General features: G+C 49.8%; 1 protein-coding gene across 40 annotated transcripts in view; it reads left to right on the plus strand.

Annotated features, from left to right (window-relative positions):
• Positions 1-21956, plus strand: part of MICAL2 (microtubule associated monooxygenase, calponin and LIM domain containing 2) — a 295251-nt gene that overhangs the window by 196096 nt on the left and 77199 nt on the right. For 16 of the 40 annotated variants that reach the window (XM_017948611.3, XM_017948609.3, XM_017948605.3 and 13 more), the window contains 5 exons: positions 885-992; positions 2014-2200; positions 3654-3742; positions 4984-5086; positions 21191-21392. In XM_017948611.3, coding sequence (XP_017804100.2) covers positions 885-992; positions 2014-2200; positions 3654-3742; positions 4984-5086; positions 21191-21392 — 689 coding nt within the window. Of the gene's footprint in view, positions 1-884; positions 993-2013; positions 2201-3653; positions 3743-4983; positions 9011-21190; positions 21393-21956 lie in introns of those variants that run through there. The other 24 variants (XR_002517066.2, XR_002517069.2, XR_002517067.2 and 21 more) reach the window with 7 other exon arrangements.

Raw genomic sequence — 21956 nt, forward strand, 5'->3', positions numbered from 1 at the left:
TGAGAGGCTCAGGAACTTCGGAAGGCCTTGCACCCCGCAGTGGATGTAATAGTCCTGTGGCCCACCCAGGACTAAAAGGCTTTTGGTTTTTAATCTTTTTTTTCCCCGAATTTTTTTATTGTGTTAAAATGTACATGACATAAAAATTACCACCTTAACCTTGTTTTTTTTTTTCTTTGAGACGGTGTTTTACTCTTGTTGCTCAGGCTGGAGTGCAATGGCGTGATCTCAGCTCACCGCAACCTCTGCCTCCCAGGTTCAAGTGATTCTCCTGCCTCAGCCTCCCAACTAGCTGGGATTACAGGCATGCGCCACCACCCTGGCTAATTTTGTATTTTTAATAGAGATGTGATTTCTTCATGTTGGTCAGGCTGGTCTTGAACTCCCGACCTCAGGTAATCCGCCCATCTCGGCCTCCCAAAGTGCAGGGATTGCAGGCATGAGCCACCATGCCCAGCCAGCCTTAACCATTTTTTACGGATATAGTTTAGTGGTATTAAATACATCCTTTGTGTGCAACCCTCACCATCCTCCCACTCCAGAACTCTTAGTTGTTGTCAAACTGGAACTCTGTACCCATTAAACAACAGCAACCACTGTTCTACTGCCTGTCGCTACGATTTTGACTACTCTAGGTACCACATGTAAGTGGAATCCTACAGCATTTGTGATTTTGTGGCCACAGGGTTTTATTTATTTTATTTTCTCCATCTCCAGAATCCCCGCGGTCTGCTCCTCTCTGGTTTTGCTTCTCCTGGGTCGTGGGGTGCTATTTGCATGTGGGTGAGGAGCACTCTCCCCATCCATCCTGCTTGTGTTTTCCTCCTGGGTGCTAACTGGCCTCTACCTTTGTCTCTGTCTCCTCTGCCTCTGCTCTTGGTTAGCTGACGGTAGGGAAAGTATCCAGCGGAATAGGGGCTGCAGCTGAAGTCCTGGTCAATCTGTACATGAATGATCACAGACCTAAGGCCCAGGCCACCTCTCCAGACCTGGTAAGGACATGCATCCCCAGCCTTCACCCACAGACACTGGCTCTGGTATCCCAAGGCGGGCACATGGGATGCGGAGAGGATGCTCTAGCCCTTCCGAGGCTCCTCTTCTCTTGGGCCAAGAGGGGGCTGAGAATGAGCTGGATCAGGGCAGAAGTTAGAGGGAACCTACATTTCCTTAAAGACAGACCTCACTCAGGTCCCCTGTGGTCTTTTTGAAAATAGAGATCTTCCTGCTGTCTGTGGCTCTGGAGAACGGCCTGGTAGAAAGGCCCAGGTGAGGCCGTGAGCATAATTGAATGGTCTCACTTTCAATGTTTAGTGTCCAACCTGAACAGACTCTTTGCATTGGATTGAGAAAAAAGTCATGGGGAAAATATCCCTTTGATTAGAATTCTCCCTTTCTCTAAACTAGGCTGCTCGCTGCCATCACCAGGAATTTTAGTTGACCACTCTTTCTGTTTCCTTTTGGCACATTGCCCTGGAATTGCCCAGGGGTACTGCTGCCCAAGCCCGTGCCCTCCCAATTCACAATTAGGACTATAACTGGCCAGATTTGATGCCACAAGCTTTCCTCACCCGACCTGTGCCACTGCAGGGGAACAGGACACCTAAAACATCCTCGGCAGGCCAGTTTCAGGACCTCTGTCCAGAACCAAGTGACACTTAATCCCAAGGACAGATCCTGGAAAGAATATCGTGGGGAGGACACGTTTGAGTAAAGCCCACTCTGTCAGACCAGGATCACTCCCACCCCAAAAACCAGAGCAGCCAACCTCGGGGGGGCGCCTACCTTGTTGTCTCCGGCCTTCCTGGGAGTACGGTTAACAGCAGCCCCTGCAGGGTTGGGGTCTGGGTTAAGGACGTATCTTCCTACCCCTCCCTCTTTGCTGCAGTGGCAGGAGCAGGAAACAGAAGCCCACGAGGTCCCCAGCATTCAGTGTGGAATATCTGAAAGCCTCAGCCTGGCATTTGAAAGCTTGGGATAAGCCCTAATACACTACTCCTCTCTCCCGATCCCCAGGAATCTATGCGAAAGTCATTTCCCCTTAACCTGGGAGGCAGCGACACGTGTTACTTCTGTAAGAAGCGTGTGTACGTGATGGAGCGGCTGAGCGCCGAGGGCCACTTCTTCCACCGGGAGTGTTTCCGCTGCAGCGTCTGTGCCACCACCTTGCGCCTGGCTGCCTACACCTTTGACTGCGATGAAGGTAACCCCAGGGACCAGGGCAGCACTGGGCTCTGGCCTTGGCCTCAGATGTGACCTTGACTCGGGTTCCTGTCCCTCTGGCGGCTCTAGGACACCTAACACACCCCCAAAAGGAAGTATGATGTCATCAGGAAAGCTGTTCAGGGAGACTGGGAGCTCCTGCTAGAAGGGGAGGCTGCCTGTGGTCCCAGGGAAGGGGTAGCATTAGCACTGTGGTGTGGCATACCAGGTCCTGGTGGGCACCTGCTGTGTGCCCAGGGCTCTACGTACCTCTTCTTATGTAGCCTCACCACCCTCCATTGTCCCTGTATGGCCATGAAAATCCAACCCAATACCCTCTGTTGCATGCTCAGCACCACACCTGGCATGAAGTAGGTTTCACCATATGATGCAATGTTAATATTATTTACATAGTATGTGTCTTAAAAATAACCATCAAAATGACATTCCCTCTGATAAGTGGCCTAACAAAGACATTGATGGAGGAATTGTGCTCATTGGAACGAATGATTATTTTCTAATTTTCAGCGCTTGACATTTGCTCTGTCATCTATAACAAGAGGCAGTATAGCATGGCGCTCAATACACGCCCTCAAACTAAACTGCTACCTCCTAGCCATAGAACCTTGGGCCTGTTACTTAAACAGTTTCCTCATCTGTAAAATGAGGTTAATGGTAGTCCTTAGCTCTCAGGGTGGTTGTGAGGACTGACGAGTTAATGCATGTGAAGCTCGTAGCATTGTGCCTGGCACACAGTCATTCCTATGTAAGTGTCCCTGTTACAATTTTTACTATTGCTACTGTTACCAGCATAGCAGTGAGCAAGGAAGGCTTTTCTGGAAGGTGCACAGTGGTCCTGGGCAGTGGCCAGTTTCCCAGTGTGTGCCCCGTCTGGGTCTTTTCCTCACCATCACTGCTGCCATTTGCTCTCAGCCTTTCCCACCCACCAGGTATTCCACAAAGAAAGATTCAGGGTGTCCATACTCGAAGCTGTCCATTTTGCTGCCAGGCAACTGGTCTTATGAAGAAACTTGGCCTCAGTTTGCTTTGAGGATTTTTTTTAATGTTTTCCTATTTACTATAAAGGATGCAGAGGAGCAGCCAGATGGAAAAGAGGCATGGGGTGTGGTATGGGAGTAGGGTCTCAGAGCTCCCATGCCCTCTCTGGGTGCCGGCATGCCGTCCTACGGGAGCCTCCATGGTTTGAAGTCTTAGCCACATCCCCGGGAGAGCCCCCATTGCTGGAGCTTGTCTCTGAGGCACCTCCTACCTCATCTCAGTGCCACTTCTTTAAGAAAGGTGATGGAAGCCATTTCCCAAGTTTGAGCCACCCTGGGCTATTTCCATCGTTGCTATTTTCTGACTTGGACAGTGGTGTGCACTTGGCTTTTGTCTACTGTGGCTCTAGTTTACAGGAGAAAAATTTTTCTGGATGTGTGTGCCTCTTTTTACAGGCAAATTTTACTGCAAGCCTCACTTCATTCACTGTAAAACCAATAGCAAACAACGGAAGAGACGGGCAGAGTTGAAGCAACAAAGAGAGGTATGTTTGTCTCAAACATGCTGGTGAAACAGGGAGGGCCCCTTGATAAGGGTTTCCAGTGATCCTCAAAGTTAGGCCAGCTTTTCTGGCCCTAGAGGGATTGAGATGACTCACAGATAAAGAAGAAAACCTCTGCTTACTGGTGTGGAGGGTTCTTTTGCTTCAGTCTGTTCCACAGCCTCTGGGGCGTGTCCCATTCCAGATGAGCTCCCAGGACGGTAGCCATGATGGCTTCTCATAAGAAGCCTGGAAGAGCTTGCCCATGTGGCAGGGATGGGGTGATACTCTTAGCCACACAAAAGCCACGTGGCCCTCCGTACCTGGAACCCACCTGGCCACAAGGTGCTGTTTGCAAGAATGCCTGGTATAGGACCGACCCGTCTACATTTTCTAAGTCCTCTCCCAGGCTCTCGAAGTCAACCAAGTGACCAGCCCACTGAATTTATAGATGGTTTCTGGAAGCATCTCTTCTGGCATCTCTTAGCAAATATCTTCTCTCGAGCTTGATTAATCATCTACCACTAGCAACAACCCATAACTTAAAACTTTTTTCTAATTACCCAAATATATAGGTTCAATGTAAAAACATGGGAATGAGAGAATATAAAGAAGCAAAGTTAAATCACCTGTAACTACTCTACCCTGAGAAAACCGCAGTTCACATTTTGTAACATCCCTTTCCAGACTTTTTTCTATGGGAATATATTTTAACCAAAGTGGAATCCTATGCCTACAGTTTTATATTCTTCCTTTTCTTCACTAACTGTATATCAAGAATAATTTCCCATGACATTAAAAATCCTGTTGGAGCATAATTTTTAATGCCTTTGGAAGATTCTAGTCTATAAATGGTCAATCATTTACTTCACTACTTCTGCACTACTGGGTCTTTATGTCATTTGAATTTTTTATCTTACAAATGTTTTTATAGTGTACATCCTGGTATGCATATTGTTATCCATATTTCAAATTATTTACTTGATATTTATCATTAGGAGTCAGATTCCCGATCAAAAGGCATGCATATTTTTGAAGGCCCGTGACTCTTATGGTCAGTTGGCCGCCTAGAAAAGTGCCCGTGTTCAGCACCGGCTTCAGCATGAGTTGGGGGGCTGAGATTATTGTGGGGGCTGGTTGCAGGGTCTGGCGAGTTCGGTTTGTATTGGCTCCCTGCTTGCTTTGTTGAAGTAGTCCTCTGGAAGACTTGCAGACTAATGCCCTCATTTCGATCTCTTTCTCAGGAGGAGGCAACATGGCAAGAGCAGGAAGCCCCTCTGCGAGACACTCCCACTGAAAGTTCTTGCGCAGTGGCCGCCATTGGCACCCTGGAAGGCAGCCCCCCAGGTATCTCCACCTCCTTCTTTAGGAAGGCGCTGGGCTGGCCCCTCAGGCTGCCGAGGGACCTGTGTAACTGGATGCAGGGACTCCTGCAAGCCGTTGGCCTCCATATCAGGGACAATGCTTACAACTACTGCTACATGTACGAGCTCCTGAGCCTGGGGCTGCCACTTCTCTGGGCGTTCTCTGAGGTCCTGGCAGCCATGTACAGGGAATCTGAGGGCTCCCTCGAGAGCATCTGCAACTGGGTGCTCAGGTGCTTCCCAGTCAAGCTCCGCTGACATGCCTGGCCGCCCCAAAGTGCCTTCACATTTCCAGGGAGGCTTCAGATGGCAGTGCATTTGCAGTTTGCTCAGGCTCTGGCCAGGAAGCCTAGCATTCTCTAAGCAATTAGCTCAAAGCCAAAGAGTTTCACATGGGCCACCTCTGCCTGGCCTTATCAGGGTGAACATCTACTCACGGTGCTAGGGCCAGGGACGATATGAAGGATCTTTTCTGTAGCTTTGTACTTATATATATGTACACCAAAGTGAGCCATACTTCTGGGTTTACATTTCAATTTTTTAAATTTTAATAAGCCTAGAGAAAGCATTTTTTTCTATGAGTGTCAATTTTTCTTAACATGGGTTTGAAGCTTATAACCAGTTTTATAAACCCCTTGAACATTGCAGTGAGTTATCAGAGCCACTGCCTGCAAAGTGGATGACTTAAGATTTTACACATATGGAAGTGAGTGTGCCATCTCCTGACCAGTGCCTTTTGGCTTAGGTACCCAGATGCCACTTGTCAGCAGCAGGATACTTTTTACAACACGAAAGCATAATTATTTTAGAAGAAAAGAGTAGAAGGGCAGAATAGAATTCAACTTACAAAAGCAGGGAGTAGTGTGTGTTTGGTTGTTATCTGTCCCCTTGTGGGGAGGACTGTTTTGCTCCCTTGTTTTGATGTTAAATAGTAGCTTAAAGGCTTTCCCCCCCATACCAACTCACAGCCAAATGAGAAAGAACCATGGGGTTTCAACAGATTCTACAAACATGCATTTTCCCTTTCCACTAATGGGCAGTGCAGTGAAAGCCCACTGGCATTTGACCATGGAGCTGATGCAGTGCTGAAGATGAGCTCTTTCAGCTGATGGCATTTTAGCCCCTGTGGTTCCCAGCAGATCCCCCAGCCCAGGCTACAGGCTGAGCCAAGGCCTTGCAGGGTCCATATTGGTCAGGCCAAGTGGAGTGGAAGATTTCGCCCACTCATGTGGTGTCCTTTGAGACTGAGGGGGTTTGTTAGCACATCAGGCTATTGCTGGGAAGCATGACCTGCCCAGTGAGCGTTGCCTGTGGACATCCTGACGGCTTAGCTGCTCCGCTGCGATGCATATGTGATCAAAACAGAAACCGTTTTCACAATGCCCTGGGAAAGGAATGGGTCTGACCTCCAGGGGAAGCTCTACTGTATCTTGACTGGCAGGGAAGGCTGGGAGTAGAAGCTGGTTTTGGACTGATCCAAAGGAAATATGCCTTAGTAAGGGTTAAAATGAGCATGCAGGCCCACCTACATTCTTCACTCTGGGTATCTAGAAGAGTCCTCAGCTCTCCCTGCTCCACGCTGCCTAGACATACACAGCTGCAGGGTCTGGCTGAACAATCAAGGGGCTGCCAGAGAAAGGCCATCTACAGGGCTCAGTGTATCTGGAGTTGCTGGGCGCAAGATAGCTCTGTGCAGTCATCACTAGAGATGCCTCTGGATTAACTAAGAGGTGTGCCTGGGTGTGGGTGAGGAGCCAGAACCTTTGAGAGCTTTGAGATGACAGTTTCTGTGGGGCGGGAAGAAAGGAGGAGGTACATTTCTACAAACACTTCCCTGAAATCCTTGGGAAAAACAGAGGCATAGCCATGGCCAACTCTGTGGGAACTGGCGCCTCTGTCCTTATTGGCACTGTTCTCAGTCTGATGACTTGCATTGTGTTTTCTCCAATTTTTGCTGGGATTTTAGTGTTCAGCATGGGGGGAGGAACCCTTGATTCCTTTTGTTTGAGTACAGAAAGTAAATTCTCGAGGTCATGATGTGAATGACCATGTTATTGTGATTATCTTCAGCTCAGGATAGGCTGAGATGCTTTGTGGAGTGTTCCATGAAGCCAGACTCAGAATCTCTAAGACTGTCATGTACAGCCATAAGGAGACTGGTTTGAATCACTGTGGTGAGACAGGGTGTGCCTGTCGGAAATCTGAGATGTTTGTATGCTCTGAGATGTTGAACCTTTCTGGTGGGCAGCACCAACACCCAGGGGTGGACCCCAGAGGGTGAATGCCTCTAGGCCTCCACAACATGTTCAAGAATGAATAGGAGACACTAGAGTAAACTGCGGGCCGAGAGGATATCAGGGAGCAAGATGCAAACTGTGTGCATCCTCTCTTGTAAACAAGTAGCTGGTCACAACCAGAAAGGTTCCTCTCGTCCAAGCAAACAGTGACTCTTTCAGAGGAAGTTTCCCTCTTTCAATAGTTGCCTTATTTTCAACTCCAGTGCCTTCTCGTGATGTTAATCATTTCCTTTTTTCCCCACACTAAGTTCTCTTTTCCATCTTTCTCTCTCTCTCTCCAATCTTACACCATGGCCATCAGTTCTTTTCAGCCTTCCAGTGCTACACCCACTTCTTGGCTGACACCCACTTCTGCTCTAAGGTGACTGGTTTTCTTGCCAATTTTCAAAGAGTGGTACTAACCCCCAACCCGCTTTCCGCACCCCGTCCTCCCGGCCAGCGGTACTGGTTGTGCTAACTGTGAGTGTCTTGCATGCTGATGGACTCATATGGTGGCATGGTTGGCTAACAGCATGAGGGAGTGTCCAGCTTGAGACCCATGTCTGTGTTCATTTCCCGTGGAGCCGGCAGCCTGGTCTACCCCAAGTGCATGCCCCGCCTCTCCTCTCTCCCTTGGGCCTGCCTGTGTGCATGCTTCTCCAGTTGCACCTGCGAAGCCACCTACTTTCTTGGGAGGGTCGACCTTGATCATGAGACAGTACCATGAGGGGGCCTCTGTCACCTTTGAAAAGAACACCTATCGAGCAGCCTCCAAAAGCTCATACATATCAGCCCCTTGTTAAACTGGCTTTAATGTAAAGATTGTTAATGTCATTGATCAAAACCATAGGTGATTCTTTGGAGGGATTTAAAAAGCATAATTACTCTCAGGCCTCATCCCAAGCTTGAGCCATGCTCTGTAGGTTGAACACGTAATCACAAGTATTCTAGCAAATCCTGCCTTGGTTGCAGCCTGCACTGTAGATGCAAGGGTTTTGCTGTGGTTCTTCTTATGTCCCTTGGCTCATAAAGCCCCAGATGATGCCAGAGCTTCAATTAGAGCCATCATCATCCCAGGCAGGGATATCTTTGAGAAATGACTCAGTTCAGCCCCAGGCCCCTGTGACTCTGCTTAAAGCACACATTTCTGCTGCCTCTTGTACCTGGCGCAGCAGGATAATCACCAGCGTGCTCTTAATGAGAAACAACACACCAAGCACAGTGGAGCTGTCCTGGGCAACCCTCGCGGGTCTCAGGCTGTGGGGGCGTCTGTCCTGCATGTGGCCCAGACCACCCTGACCCCTGGGCCTGCCTGCCTGGCCCTGCATGCTGCACACTCGCTGCGCTTGTGCAGATCCTGGCCAGTACGAAGTCGTTGCTCTTGTCTTATCTTCTCTTACAGAGTCTCCCTCCCTTTATAGAATGTCAACCAAAGAGTGCCCTCCTCCCCTCTCAGCCTCCTCTTTAGCTAGCCTCCCCATCTCATCACAACGCATGTCTGTGACCTTTGGTAATCATTTACAGTGCCACACGGAACCCTGTATTTTGCACACAGCAAAACAAACAATGTTTAGCTTTATTTATGGTATTTGATGCTGTAAATGGAAATAAATATTGTTCTTTATAAAGCTCATTGTTTCCTCTCTTCTTTGCCGTGGAAGCTTCTAAAACCTCACACACAGGGATTGGTGTAGGGGGTTCATTTTCCCTAAACTGCTGGCGGGACTTGCACTTGAGGTGACACAGGACTCTCGGGCTGCGCTGGGCGCTCTGAAAGGAAATATTACCCAGGGGTAATATTTGGAAACTGTCATCAATGCTCCTGGGCCAGGCTTTGGGGTCTCTTTCTTGAACACTCACTGTACTTTGCTGTTCTAGATGCTGGGCATAGTGGGTGAGGGTCGGTGTCCCCTCAGCGATTAGAAACAGACTGTATTGACAGCTATCTACACCCATTTCCACCGCACACCCAAGCGTGGCTCTACAGGAGGGCTTTCCCTGTGAACCTTACACTAATTTAGGCTCCTATTTAGCAAAGGTTGGTCTTGAACACTTCGTGCTGGTCCACAGCTGAGTGGCGAGTGGAAGGTAAGGAGGAAAGACTGGGCATCAGTCTCAGGATGGCAATGAAGTTGGCAGTGTGCTCGTCAGATGGACAGCCACTGCCATCCTAAGAGACCTCTCCTGTCCCAAAGGCTCAGGGCATTCAGTGCCTATGGTGGGAGGCCCTGCCCTAGTGCCACCCTAAGTAGAACACTCATGGCAGGCCCTGGGCAACTCCAGGCTGTGTTTAAGGGAAAGATTTGGAGCCTCACTTGGCTAGCCTGGGCAGTGCCAAAGTCATCTGGTCCTCAGCCTCCCCTGGGTGAGATGCCTGCCATTTCCTGGCTGGGTGTAGCTGGGCTTCTGACACTGGTATGAAAAGTCACCTGTGGACTTTATGAGGTCCCTGGCACCTCCAGATGGGTGTGCCTGAGGCTCTGGTCTCTGATGCCTGGATCTACCTTCAGAGCTGCCTCAGGTCATGACGAAGGGTTCTGTACTCTTACCCGGGTGACGTATTCCCACTTCCATTCAAGGAGGGATGTTAGGGACTATAAGTCAGGTGCTGGGCTGTGCAAGTGACTCATTCCTTTATGCATTCATTTATTCCGCAAATGTTTGTCCTAGGCCTATTCTAAGCCCTAGATAAAGCAGCGAACCATGCAAAGTCCCCGCACCTCCCTGCACCTTAGAGATGTGGCTCAGTATTGCTATACTGGATGAGATCTGTTCTATTTTACTGCATGTGCTTATTTGTTTGTTCAACTAGGTGGTATTTCCTGAGCATCTACAATGCACTAGGAATACAGCAGGGAGTAAAGCAGACAAAAATCCTCACTTTATTGTCAAAGCGTGACACCCCAAGAGGTGCTTCACCAACAAAGGGGTCCATAGTCACGACATTCGAGGGATATTTTATACCGATCTTGCCAGTCCTCCCCAGCCCTGGAGACTCACAAGATTCATTTGCCTGTCAAGTCTCTGGGGCATCCTCATAGAGAAGTGTAATCAACTTTGTGAAAGTCAGCTGTCTCATACTTATTTGAACATTTTGTTTTGGTTTTGGTTTGGTGTTTTTGAATATTGCATTCTACATACATAGTTTTAGTAGACTAGTCTTTAATTCAGAGATATTGGATTAAAGACTTAAAATTTCAGAGGTAAAACCATAGAATTAAATATTAAATGAAATTAAATATTGAATAGATAATGGGGTGACAACTTTCTAAGCATAAATCCTCTAATAGGAAGAAGAACACATAGGAAAAACATGGCACAAATCTGATTATATACATTTTTAAAACTTAGTGTAGAATAATAAAATATTAAATAGACCATTAGACTAGGGAAAAAAATTAACTAAATGTAATAACAAAGAAGTTCATTGCATGATATTTTCAAAATTCATTTAAAACAGATGTTCCTGGGCACCCCTCACAGTGCAAATGATCAGTTAATATTTGTTGATTAAAGAGTCAATGATAAATAGGCAAAGGCTATGAATAGGCGGTTTACACTTAAGCAAATTTTAAAAGTAAACACTAAAAAGAAAAAGCAAGTATTTACAAAAGTATTCCTACTTGGTTTTTAAAGGAAGTAAATTAATTATGGTGTACATGGACCAGGTGCGGTAGCTCACACCTGTAATCCCAGCACTTTGGGAGGCTGAGGCGGGCAGATCACTTGAGGTCAGGAGTTCAAGACCAGCCTGACCAACATGACAAAACCCTGTCTCTACTAAAAAAAAATTAGCTGGGCATGGTGGCACATGCTTTTAATTCCAACTACTTGGGAGGCTGAGGCACGAGAATCGCTTAAACCCAGGAGGCAGAGGTTGCAGTGAGCTGAGATCATGCCACTGCACTCCAGCTTGGATGACAGAGTGAGACTCCGTCTCAAAAAGAAAATAAAAATTATGGTGCATCTACTGAATTAGTAAAGAAAAAAGTAAAACTGACTGTAAGAAAAAAATATGAACTTCATCCCAAGTATTGAGTAAAAAGTAAACTGGGAGAATCTTTTCCTGGGAAGCATTGTGGCAACCCTGATTGAGATCCAGAAAAGGGCTCTGACTTCTCCGCCTAATAATTCTACTGCAGGGAATTTATCATGAGGAAATAATCCAGCAGAAGAAATAAATCTCTGTGAAACTTGAATGTGTAAGTCGGTCAAGCCAAGTGGGTGGGCTGTTCCCCTTTATTTCTGTAAATGCATTCATTTTTACAACTTAAGGGAAAAAAAAGGCTTAAGTAAGTAAAAGAAGTTACTAAATCTTTTACTGCCCCCCACCCCCCAGCCAGCTGTTATATAGGGAACATTTTCTGTGTGCCAGGTACTGGGCCAAGAACTTTATGTGCAGAACTTCATTAGCTCTTCACCTCCTTGTGTCAGCCTTGAGGTCAGTACTGATGTTAAAGAAGCTCCTGATACTGAGGAGGCAGAGGCGAGTCTAGAGCCACGTCTTCCACTGAGAAGGGACTGAGTCCCACAGCCCAGGCTAGGAGTCAGGTGCCTGCTCTAAGAGGAACCTCGGTGCATGATGAGGGTCTGGGCTCCACCAAAGCCCAGGCTTTGCTTCCAGCACTTGGTATGGACTCAGTGGCATTGCGCAGGTCCCTTCTGTGAACTGGGGCTAAGGATGCCTCTAGCGTAGGGTTTTCCAAGGTGTTTGGCTCTCAGGACAGCAAGATCTCTTTGTCATGCTCTAAATAGCACTTTCCTGATTTTGCACAGCACAGAGAGCCCAGAGGAAAACTTTTCGGGCATTCTCGATTAACTGGGGCTCAGAACTCCTGACAGGATACCTTCAGGTTGGGAACTAGACAGCGGTCCCAATTCACACTGGTGGCACCATGTTTTTCTCCAGGTTTCTGATTCCCCAACCTTCTTAAAGGCAACAGCCATCTCCGTTCGGACACCCAGGCCTCAGCTCTGGAGCTCCCTTTCCCTGCCACCACCTGCCAGCGGACTTTGGCTTTGCCTTAGTGAGTGCAAAGAGGGGGCACAGGCTCTCACTTTGTGCCCAGCTGCCTGCTTAACATCCACACCTGATGTCTATTGCGCATGTCCAGCCCAAATGTCCACTCCAACTGCTGATTTCCCCAAAACAGGCTCCATCCTTAGCCTTCCCCATTTCTGGAGGCTGTAATTCCCCTTTTCTTGTTGCTTGGCCCAAAGGCCTTGGAGTCATTCTTGACTCTTCTTTCTCTTGACCTCACACCAAATCCATTAGCAAATTTGAGGAACATCCAGAACCTATCCATTCCTCACCACCTCTACACTAACCGACCTCCGCCCACTGTCATCCAAGTTATTGCAGCCACCCCTCTGAGGGCCCCTGCTTCTCCCTTCACCCCTCAACATCCTCAACAAAACAGCTGAATTATCCTTTTATTTATTTTTATTTATTTGTTTGTTTTGAAACAGTGTCTTACTCTGTCATCCAGGCTGGAGTGATCTTGGTTCACTGCAACCTTCACCTCCCGGATTCAAGTGATTCTCATGCCTCAGCCACCTGAGTAGCTGAGATGACAGGTACCTGCCACCACACCCAGCTAACTTTTGTATTTTTAGTAGAGACGGGGTTTTGCCATGTTGGCCAGGCTGTTTTCGAACTCCTGACCTCAAGTGATCCTCCCACCTCAGCTTCCCAAAGTGCTGGGATTACAGGTGTGAGCCACTGTGCCTGGCCTGGATGATCCTTTTAGAATGTATGTTTCACTGCTGCTCAAAACTCCAGCAGCTCTCCAGCTCACTGTGTGCAAATGCCAAAGGCATGATGGATTCGAAGGGCTCTGTGGGGTCTGGCCCCTACTCTGACCTCCTCTTCTACTTTCCCTTATACACTCTGACCCAGCCACATTCTCTCTTAGAGTGTTTGTGCTGTCTGTTTCCTCTGCCAAGAACGTGCTTCCCTGGCATTCATATGGCTGAGTCTGTCCTTTATTCAAATTTGTCCATGTGTCCTCCAATACCCACAAGTGAGGTCTATTTTTAGTCCTGAGACCTGCACTCCCCGGCAATCCCTGCTCCCCCTTACCCTACTAGACAGTTTTTCCACTGCATACATTTATTGCCTTCAACGTATTGTGTAATTCACTCCTTTATTATGTGTATTGCTTATTTATGTTTTCCAACCTTGCTGGAATGTAAGCTCCATGAGGGCAGGGATCTTGGTTGCCTTTAAATGCTTTGTATAACCCCGACAGAACAGTACTTAGCACATAGTGGGTCCTCAAAAAATGTTTTTAGGATATATGCCCTCTGGCCTGGACCTCAGACTGCAGAGCATGCAACCATCTCAGGCTGGGGAAGATCTGGCTGGCATCCAGTGTGGTTCAGGAGGGAGACCGGGAGGAAGAGAAATCTGACGTTGTGTGTCCTGGCTGCCACTGCAGACTCCCGATTGTGAGAAGGGAGTTTTGATTTTGCTTCTGTGTTGCCTTCTGAGGGGCATCATCTTCATGTACAACTCTTGAGAGAGCTGGGTCTGCACAGAACCAGGTGGGCCTTGGATGCCTCCCCTCAGGGACAAGCCAAGGTTGGCAGCAGAGAGCTGTTCCAGCAGCATCCCCTTTGGGGCATCAAGGCCCAGGCCACCGGCCTCACACACATCCTCTGTCCCTTGTTCACTGTGCCTTGCTCTGGGGTCTTGACACAGGAATCCAGGTGGCAGATGTGAGACAAGGGACGGGGTGGGGAACACTCCACCCACCATAACCTGGGCTGGAGGGTGCAGCCCCCATGACAAGGCATGTGGGTGGCTCAGCATGGCTTTGATCCCCTGAGTCCAGTTATCCTCAAGTGCCTGTAACTGAGACCAAGAGAGGCTGCCTGCCCGCCCTCAGATAAACAGGCCAACTCTTCCATTTGTAGGAGCCTAGAAGTGTCAGAGCAGATTTTCTCTTTTCCCACCCCAACCCACACCAGGCCCTGGCTGTGACTCCCTTGGGGACATGTGGCAGCAGGATGGGGATTGTTTACTCAGTGCTGGGGTCTTGCTGCTGCTCTGGCCGGGATCTGAACAGGAGGGAAGGACGGTGGGCCCCAAGCTACTTTCATTCCTGCTTTATGGGGTTGCTGCTCGGCTGCCTTCACAGAAACTTAGAGTTCTTCCTGCCCACCTCATTCAGAGGAACGTGGGTATAGGTCCTGGCTGTGCCCAAAGCTCGAGGCTCACAGCCGGCCAGACACAATGCCTGTAGTGGTGGAAGAAGAGGGAAGAAAAGAGGCAGGGTCCAAGAAAAAGACTCCAGACCTGCTGCCATTAGCAAAGAAATTCAGCTTCCCTGACACTCTGGAGGCTGCAGAGCTGTTGGGATGATACAACGTGTGCCCCTACCCCTCACCTCAAAGGAGGAGTCCTGGGGTCCAGAGGGAGCCATGTGCTGAGGGGCTGGTGCCAGATTGCCGGCCATCTGTGGCAGAATTTCCCTGTGTCTGGCCCAGTGTCCAGGATGAGGGCTTCACGGGAGGAGCAGCTCAGCTCTGCTGAGGGCCGTGGGGAAGGGGCTGAGGCTTGGCACTACCTGTCAAAGGTTGCATCTTCCTTCAGGTTTACATTTAATGTATTGTTCCCTGCATGAAGGCTACTGCTAGGGCCAGCCAGGGCCCCTTGAATGATGCTATCCACCCTGGCCTGTGGGCAGTGGAGCGTGTGTCCGTGTGTATCTGCACACCTACACACACAGGCCAGGCCCACTCGTGGAAGGAGTACAGCAAGGCAGGGCAGCCATGCCCCAGGGCAGAGGGGCCAGAGGCCCAGGATTGCCCATCAATTTGTTCACCCCCTGAAGATCCGTAGACGCCCATTCCCATGACTGCACCCTGAGGAGTCACTCTCAGAAGCCCCCATCAGGGCAGCCAGCCCATCTTGGCACCTGTGCCTTTTCTCTAAAGGGCCACACACTGAAAAGGACCTTGGCTCTGGCACCGACAAGTCTCCTTCCCAGAGCATTTGTGACATACCCTGGCAGTGGACAGAAGGACTGCCTGCCACAAGCATCTTCCTAGGACCCTCCTTCATCCCTCTGGGGGCTTGTAGTATCCCCACTTACAAGAGGGCAAAGAGGCCGCTCTGCTCAGAATCCCAGGTATCTGCCTGTGTGTGCTCAGATGCCTTCCCCGCCCTTCTCTGGCTGGGCACTGTGTTGAAAAGGCGTATCCCTTGCAAGCTACATTTTCTAGCTCCCTTGCAACTGGCTTACTGTTAGTTTTGACCGCTGGACGCGCTGGTGTGGGGCTGGAGGGCAGGATCCAAGGGGAGGCCAGGGTGTCCCTCTCAGCTCCCTGCCTTGCAGCAGTGTTGTGGCCTCTGGGCTCCGGTGGCACCAGCTCTTCTCCTCGTCCCTCTGCTGCTGAGGGACAGTGGCCTGCTGCTGCTCCTGTCTGGGTTGCCTCATCATCCCTGTTAGGCTTTCAGCTCTTCCAGCACCGTTGCAGTTCATTTCCTGTCTGGACGCTTCTGTTGAACTCCCTGGCTTGGCCCTGTCTTCCTGACTGGATCCTGATCCTCTTAGTTTTGCTGCTTTCTTTCTCCACTTTTTTCTGCAGAGAGAACAGTGGACAGGGGCCAGAGATGGCTCTGGCCATTAGGAGCTATGTGACCTTAGACAAGTGTTGTAACTCCTCCAAGACTTGGTTTCCTTTCCTGCAAAGTGGGGTTAATAGCAGCACACAGGAGGCCTGCTGTGTTGTCATCTCCCTGGGTTCTGGGAGTGAGTGGAAGAGTCTCAGACTTGAGTGGAAAGCAGCAGCAATTTCACCAGCAGAACCAGGGAGCCCCATGCCTCTCCATAACCCTGCGGCAGAGGCCTGGCCAGGAAAGGGCCTTGGGACCTGGCTGCTGGGAGCCGTGTGTGAGGACAGACATTTCCCCAGACCCTGCCTGGCTCTGCCTTTCCCAGGCTTGTAGGTAGGCCTTGGACCCGGAACTTAGGATTTTTGGAGTCTTATCTTTTGTTAGGGAGCAGGTATCTGGCCAGCGCTGAGATGAGGCTGAGGTGCTCAGTTCTGGGCAAAGCTGCTTCATGCCACAGGCTGGCAACAGCTGCCCTGCGGGGTGCTGGATCCTTCTCCTCACCCATGATTCCTATGTACCTCCTCTCCTGTTACCTCCAACCCCCATTAGAGTCCTTGATTCTCCAAATGAGCAAAGATGACTTCAGGCAGTCTTAAAGAGCAGCCAGCCTCGGGGAAGCAGCAAGAGGTCTGGTGGTATGGGCACGAAGCACAGGTGAGCACACCTGGCTCTTCACCTGGGGCTGGCCACAAGTGCAGCTGCTCTGTGCCCAGCAGCCGGAGGCCCAGCTGCGGTGACACCCAGCGCTGTGCGCTCACTGGCTGGCCTGGTGGGCATTCACTCTTTTCCACTCATCCAGTGAGGATGCTAATACCATTCTCTTAGGGCTATTGGGATGCTAGGGTGGATGAAGGCATATGGGCACTCGATGAGTCAGTGTTACTGTCATTAGTATTATGTCCAGTATTTGTACTAGTACTACGAGTATTACTACTGTTATACACACACAGATGGAGCTGTCTGGGAATGGAAAGAGATATCTGGAAGTAGCCACTTGACTGTAGGAGTTTCTTCCTGGAGGTGGCACTGAACCCCATAAAACCCAGCAGTAGCCATGGCCTGAGTCTTAAACAGCAGAAGCGGGGGAGGATCCTGGCCTCCTTTGGGGTTTTTTGCCTCCGCACATTGGCAAAAGGGGGCCCAGAAGAAGTACCAGCTTCTTTTTTACCAAGTCTCTACCACAACACCTCTCCCCCTGCCCTGATGTCTGGGTTCACTGTGAGAGACGCTGGCCCTAGCCCTATGCTCTGAGAGGCCATCTGTCAGCTGCACCCTCCACCTTCCTCGAGCCCAGGGAGCCAGGCTGAGCCCTGGTCTGTTCCATCCCTTCATGGAAGGAGGGAAGAGAAAAGCAGGATGCTGGATGTTCCTCACAGGTTTGGTCTGGACTCTGAGGTGTGGTGGCTGTGGGTCTGGTACCTCTACAGCCTGGCATAGCTGAGCTTACCTCAGCCACCTGCAGCCACCTCATTCCACTAGGCCACTCTGGACTCCACCACTCTCTCCCCTCATCCCCAAGCCCAATCATAGCAGTGCCTTTAACCCAAAGCTGCTATTGCATGGAAGTCAGATCTCCCTCCCCTTCTGCCTCTTCCATGCCTCACTCTTACATGCTTTATCTTATCACGTAGATATTTGTGAACATGCCTTATTTCCCTTGTGAGACAGAAAGAGATCCTTGAAGGCAGGGACTGGTGGCAGGTTCATTCCCAAACCCCTAGCACAGGCCTGGATCTGAGGAGGACACAGCACCTATTGGATATACAAGCATCTGAGCACACAGCTCACAGGCCCATAAGAAGCGAGGCATGGAGCTGGGTCTTTGCCACAGTCATTCTATGTAACAAGCCTCCCCAGTCTCAGTGGCATATGGCACCTATTTTCTTGCTCAGGAGTCTGTGGGTTGACTGGGTAGCTCTGCTTCAGGCTGTAGGTCTAACGGGCGAGGGAGGCCCCAAGGGATTGACAGGGTTGACTCCAGGCTATAGCTTGGCCCCAGGTCTGTTCCATGTGCCCTCCATCAGGGACCCCGACTGAAGGGGCAGTGGCCACCTGGGACAAGTTCTTTTCATAGAAACCTAGCAGGAGCATGAGTGACAGCCAACCAGCAAGCCCACTTAAAGCCTCTGCTCACGTCCCATCCATGGGTTGCCACAGGTCAAAGCAAGCCTTGCCGCCAAGCCTCACGTCCATGGGGCAGGGCTATACACCCCACCAACTCCAGCAGGAAGGACTGCAAAGTCACAGCATAGAGTGCAACTCTATTATAGGGAGGGAGTAAAGAACTGGGGGCGCTTTCCCGCCAAAACTCCCAGCACAAAGGTCCCGCGAAACACTGTCCATTCGTGGTTCTGTTGTGCTCACAGACACGCAGACTGAGCCCTGTCCTCTGACAGAATATATGACCGTGTGCTGGTGTCTTAACCTCTCTATGCTTGAGTTTTCTCAGCAGGAAAATGGGGGTAATAACAATGCTTTTCTGAGAGGATCAGGTGAGATTTAATAGACTTAATACATGTCAAATGCTCAAACAATTCTTGGTATATATTGAGCACCCAGTAAAAGTAAGCTGCTACTGCTTTTATTATGACTAATGCTGCCACCACCACCACCATCGCCATGTCATTATTATTATTTAGTGAAGCATCCGATTATATTCCTCAAATGCCTTCCATCCCCAGTTACACTAATTTAGAAGTGTAGACACGTGCACACAGCAAGCATCCATGCACACCAAGGGGGCTACAAACTAGCAACCCACTTGCTCAGTCTGCTGCAGACATGTTTTATTTTGATCTGTCTGATATTTTAAGATGAGGATTTCACATAAAAATCAAATTTTCTTGAGTCATCTTCATAGGTGGTAAATACAGTTAGGGAAGAGATTATATCTCCCAGAGAGAACACATGGGTGAAAAGATGAGAGGGCTCAGGTGGATGCATGGAGAACCCAGTTGTTTAAGAGTTGGCTGGAATATTGGATGGCTGAGATGGCCAGCCAGAGGGACAGGGAGAGAAGGTGTCCCCGGGAGCAGGGACGGGGCAGGTTCAAGGACCGCAGGAGGACCCCCAAAGTCCTCTGAATTGGACTTAGCAACAAGGAGGTCACTGTGGACTGTGCTGGGGGCAGTCTGGGAGTGGTGGAGGCACAGGCAGGATGATAGGAATAGGGGGTTCATAAAGAAGAGGAGAGAGAGAGAAGAGTGTAGCCAACCCTTCCAGGAAGCTTGGCTGGGAAGGAAGAAGAAAGAGTAGGCTGGGGGCTTGGGGTGAGGACTGGGATTAAAACAAGTTTTCTTAAGACAGGAGACTCAGCATATTTAAATACAGACAGGAAAGACTCAGTAGACAAATGAGAACACAAGAATGACACTGTGGAGAGGGCGGAGGGAAGTGAGAGGGAGCCAGGTTCAGGTGAAGGCTCCACCTTAGGGAGGAAAAATGACACCTCTTCTCTGGGCACTGTCCCTGGAGATGAGGTCACCCAGCTAGTTAGTGGCCAAGACAGAGCTGGGCACATTCGCTCATGAACTCATTCAGCAGACACTCACTGAACACCTACAGTTCACCAGGTACCACCCTAGCAACAAATGAAACAGACAAAAATTACTGCTTACATTCTAGTCATAGAAGAAAGAGACAATAAACAAAATGAAAAAGGAAATTGTATAGTTTATTGGAGGGTGAGATACGCTATGACTAAAAATCAAGGGGAGTGGACAGCACTGAGGGCATGGGCTGCCATTTTAAATAGGATGGTCAGGGCAGGTGACGTTCCACCAAGGACTTGAAGACAGCCAGTGAGTGAGGCCTGCATGGAAATGTCTGGGGATTAACACCTTCCAGGCAGAAGCAAGAGCAGTGCAAGGGTCTGAGAAGGGCCTGTGCCCAGAGTGTGGAGGAGCATCACAGAGGTGCCATGGTGAGGGCAGGGCAAGCCTGGGGCCAGTGCTAGGAGACAAGGTCACGGTACGCACTGGGGACTACGTTAGGTTGGACTTTGCAGGCCTCGGTAGAGCCTTCAGCTTTCACTCTGAGTGAATGAGGGGCCATTGGGGGATTTTAAGCAGAGGAGTGGCATGATCTCACTCAGGTTTTAATGGAGTCACCCTGGCTGCTGTGTTGAGAATAGACTGTGGGGGTGGGGCACAGCAAGAGGGCAGGGACAGAGGCCAGGCAGAGGCAGTTTCTATGATCCAAGCAAAAGACAATGGTGGCCAGACCAGGGGTGGGAAGCAGAGAGGTGGTGAGAGGAGTCTGGATTCCTGACGTGTTTTGAAGGCAGACCCATCAGGATTTGCCGATGCCTTGAATGAAGAATGAAAGGACAAGAGCAGTCAAAGATGCTGGCGAGGTGTTGGCTGGAGCAACAGGAAGCTGAAGTTGCCATTTACTGAGAGGGGGAAGGCTGTAGGCAAGACAATGACATTGGGTTGGGGGAGAAGATGAAGAACTCGGTTCGGACTTGTTGAGTTTGACGTGTCTATTAGACACCCAGATTGAGATGCAAGTGAGCAGTGGTCTATATAAGTCTAGAATCGGGAATGTCCAGGCTGGAGATAGAAATCTGGAGGTCATTGTTGTCTAGGGTTATTTAAAGCCATGAGACCAGATGAGGGCATCAAGAGCATGAGTGTAGACAGAGAAGAAAAGAGGTTCAGAGACTGAGTCCTGGGATCTTTCAGTGTTACGAGATCAAGGGAAGAAGGGGGAGCCAGCAGAGGAAATAAAGGAGATTGCCAGTGAAGTAGGGGCTGGGGTTTGGGCAGGCCTTGCCATCCTAGAAGCAGAGAGAGCTGTTTCTAGGATGGAGTGACCAGCTGGGTCAAATGCTGCTGGTGTGTCAAATAAGATGAGAACTGAGATGTTACCACTGGATTTAGCAACATGTTGGATGTTGCTGTCTTGACAGCAGCAGTTCAGAGACTGGTTAGCCCAGAATGGCCCCTCTGAATGTTTCAGAACCTTCCCTGTGGACTAAATGGGATAATCTGTGCATTCGCGCCCTACATGTGGGAGATGTGCCCTAAATGCCTGGGCATCTGGCGGGCTCGGGGCTGAGGGTTCCAGCAGTGGCACAGAGGACAAGAAGGTCAGCTTTGGAGTGTCTGAGTAGACCCCGGGCCTAGAGGGGTCCCGAGCCCCTGGAGGAGTCCTGCTGGGTCATTCATTTGCACCATCTCTCTAGACCCTGCTCTCCTCTCAGCAGATGAGCCCACCTCCCCCAAGAGGCCGAAGAGCATCTCTGAGCCACAACACAGTGATGTGGAAGGGGACGCCGCCTCTCCCTTGCCCTCCGAGTGGACCTCGGTGAGGATCAGCCCTGGGGAGGATGCAGCTGGACAGGATGTGCTGGCTGTGCGTGTCCTGGTCACCAGCGAGGACAGCAGGTATGCTCAGGCTGCTGCCGGATGGGGACAGAAGCAGGGTTGGAGGAAGGGAATCGCATTTGGGATTGGGTCTTCTCTCTACTTGCTTGCAGTGTGGCCTCTCTGTGCTTCCATTTCCTCATCTGTAAAATGGTGACAATCATGGTACCCATCTCAGAGGGAGTTGTAAGATTCACAGAATTCATCTGTAGGAAGTGTATAGAACAGTGCCCACACATCATACGCACTCTGAGTGTTAGCAATTGTTATTTTCTCAGGAAGGGAAAGGGCCTGGCCCCATGCTCTTCTCAGGAGGCAGTGTCATGCTGACTGTAGTGAGGGGTGCAGAATGGGTGTCACCTGTCCCCAGGGCCTGCCCACTGCAAGATGGTGATGCATGGGGCTGGGCAGGTTAGGATACAGAGTGGGGAACATGAGGAGTGAAGCCCTGGTGCCTTAGGTGACTGTTTCTCAGAGCGCTGTCCTCATCACCTGCATCAGAATCACCTGGAGTGGTTATTAGCCATGCACACTCCAGGACTCCTCCAGATTCACTGAATTCACTCAAGAGGTAAGTCAACAACA

Source organism: Papio anubis, chromosome 12 (assembly GCF_008728515.1).
Source record: "Papio anubis isolate 15944 chromosome 12, Panubis1.0, whole genome shotgun sequence".
NCBI classification, from domain to species: Eukaryota; Metazoa; Chordata; class Mammalia; order Primates; family Cercopithecidae; genus Papio; species Papio anubis.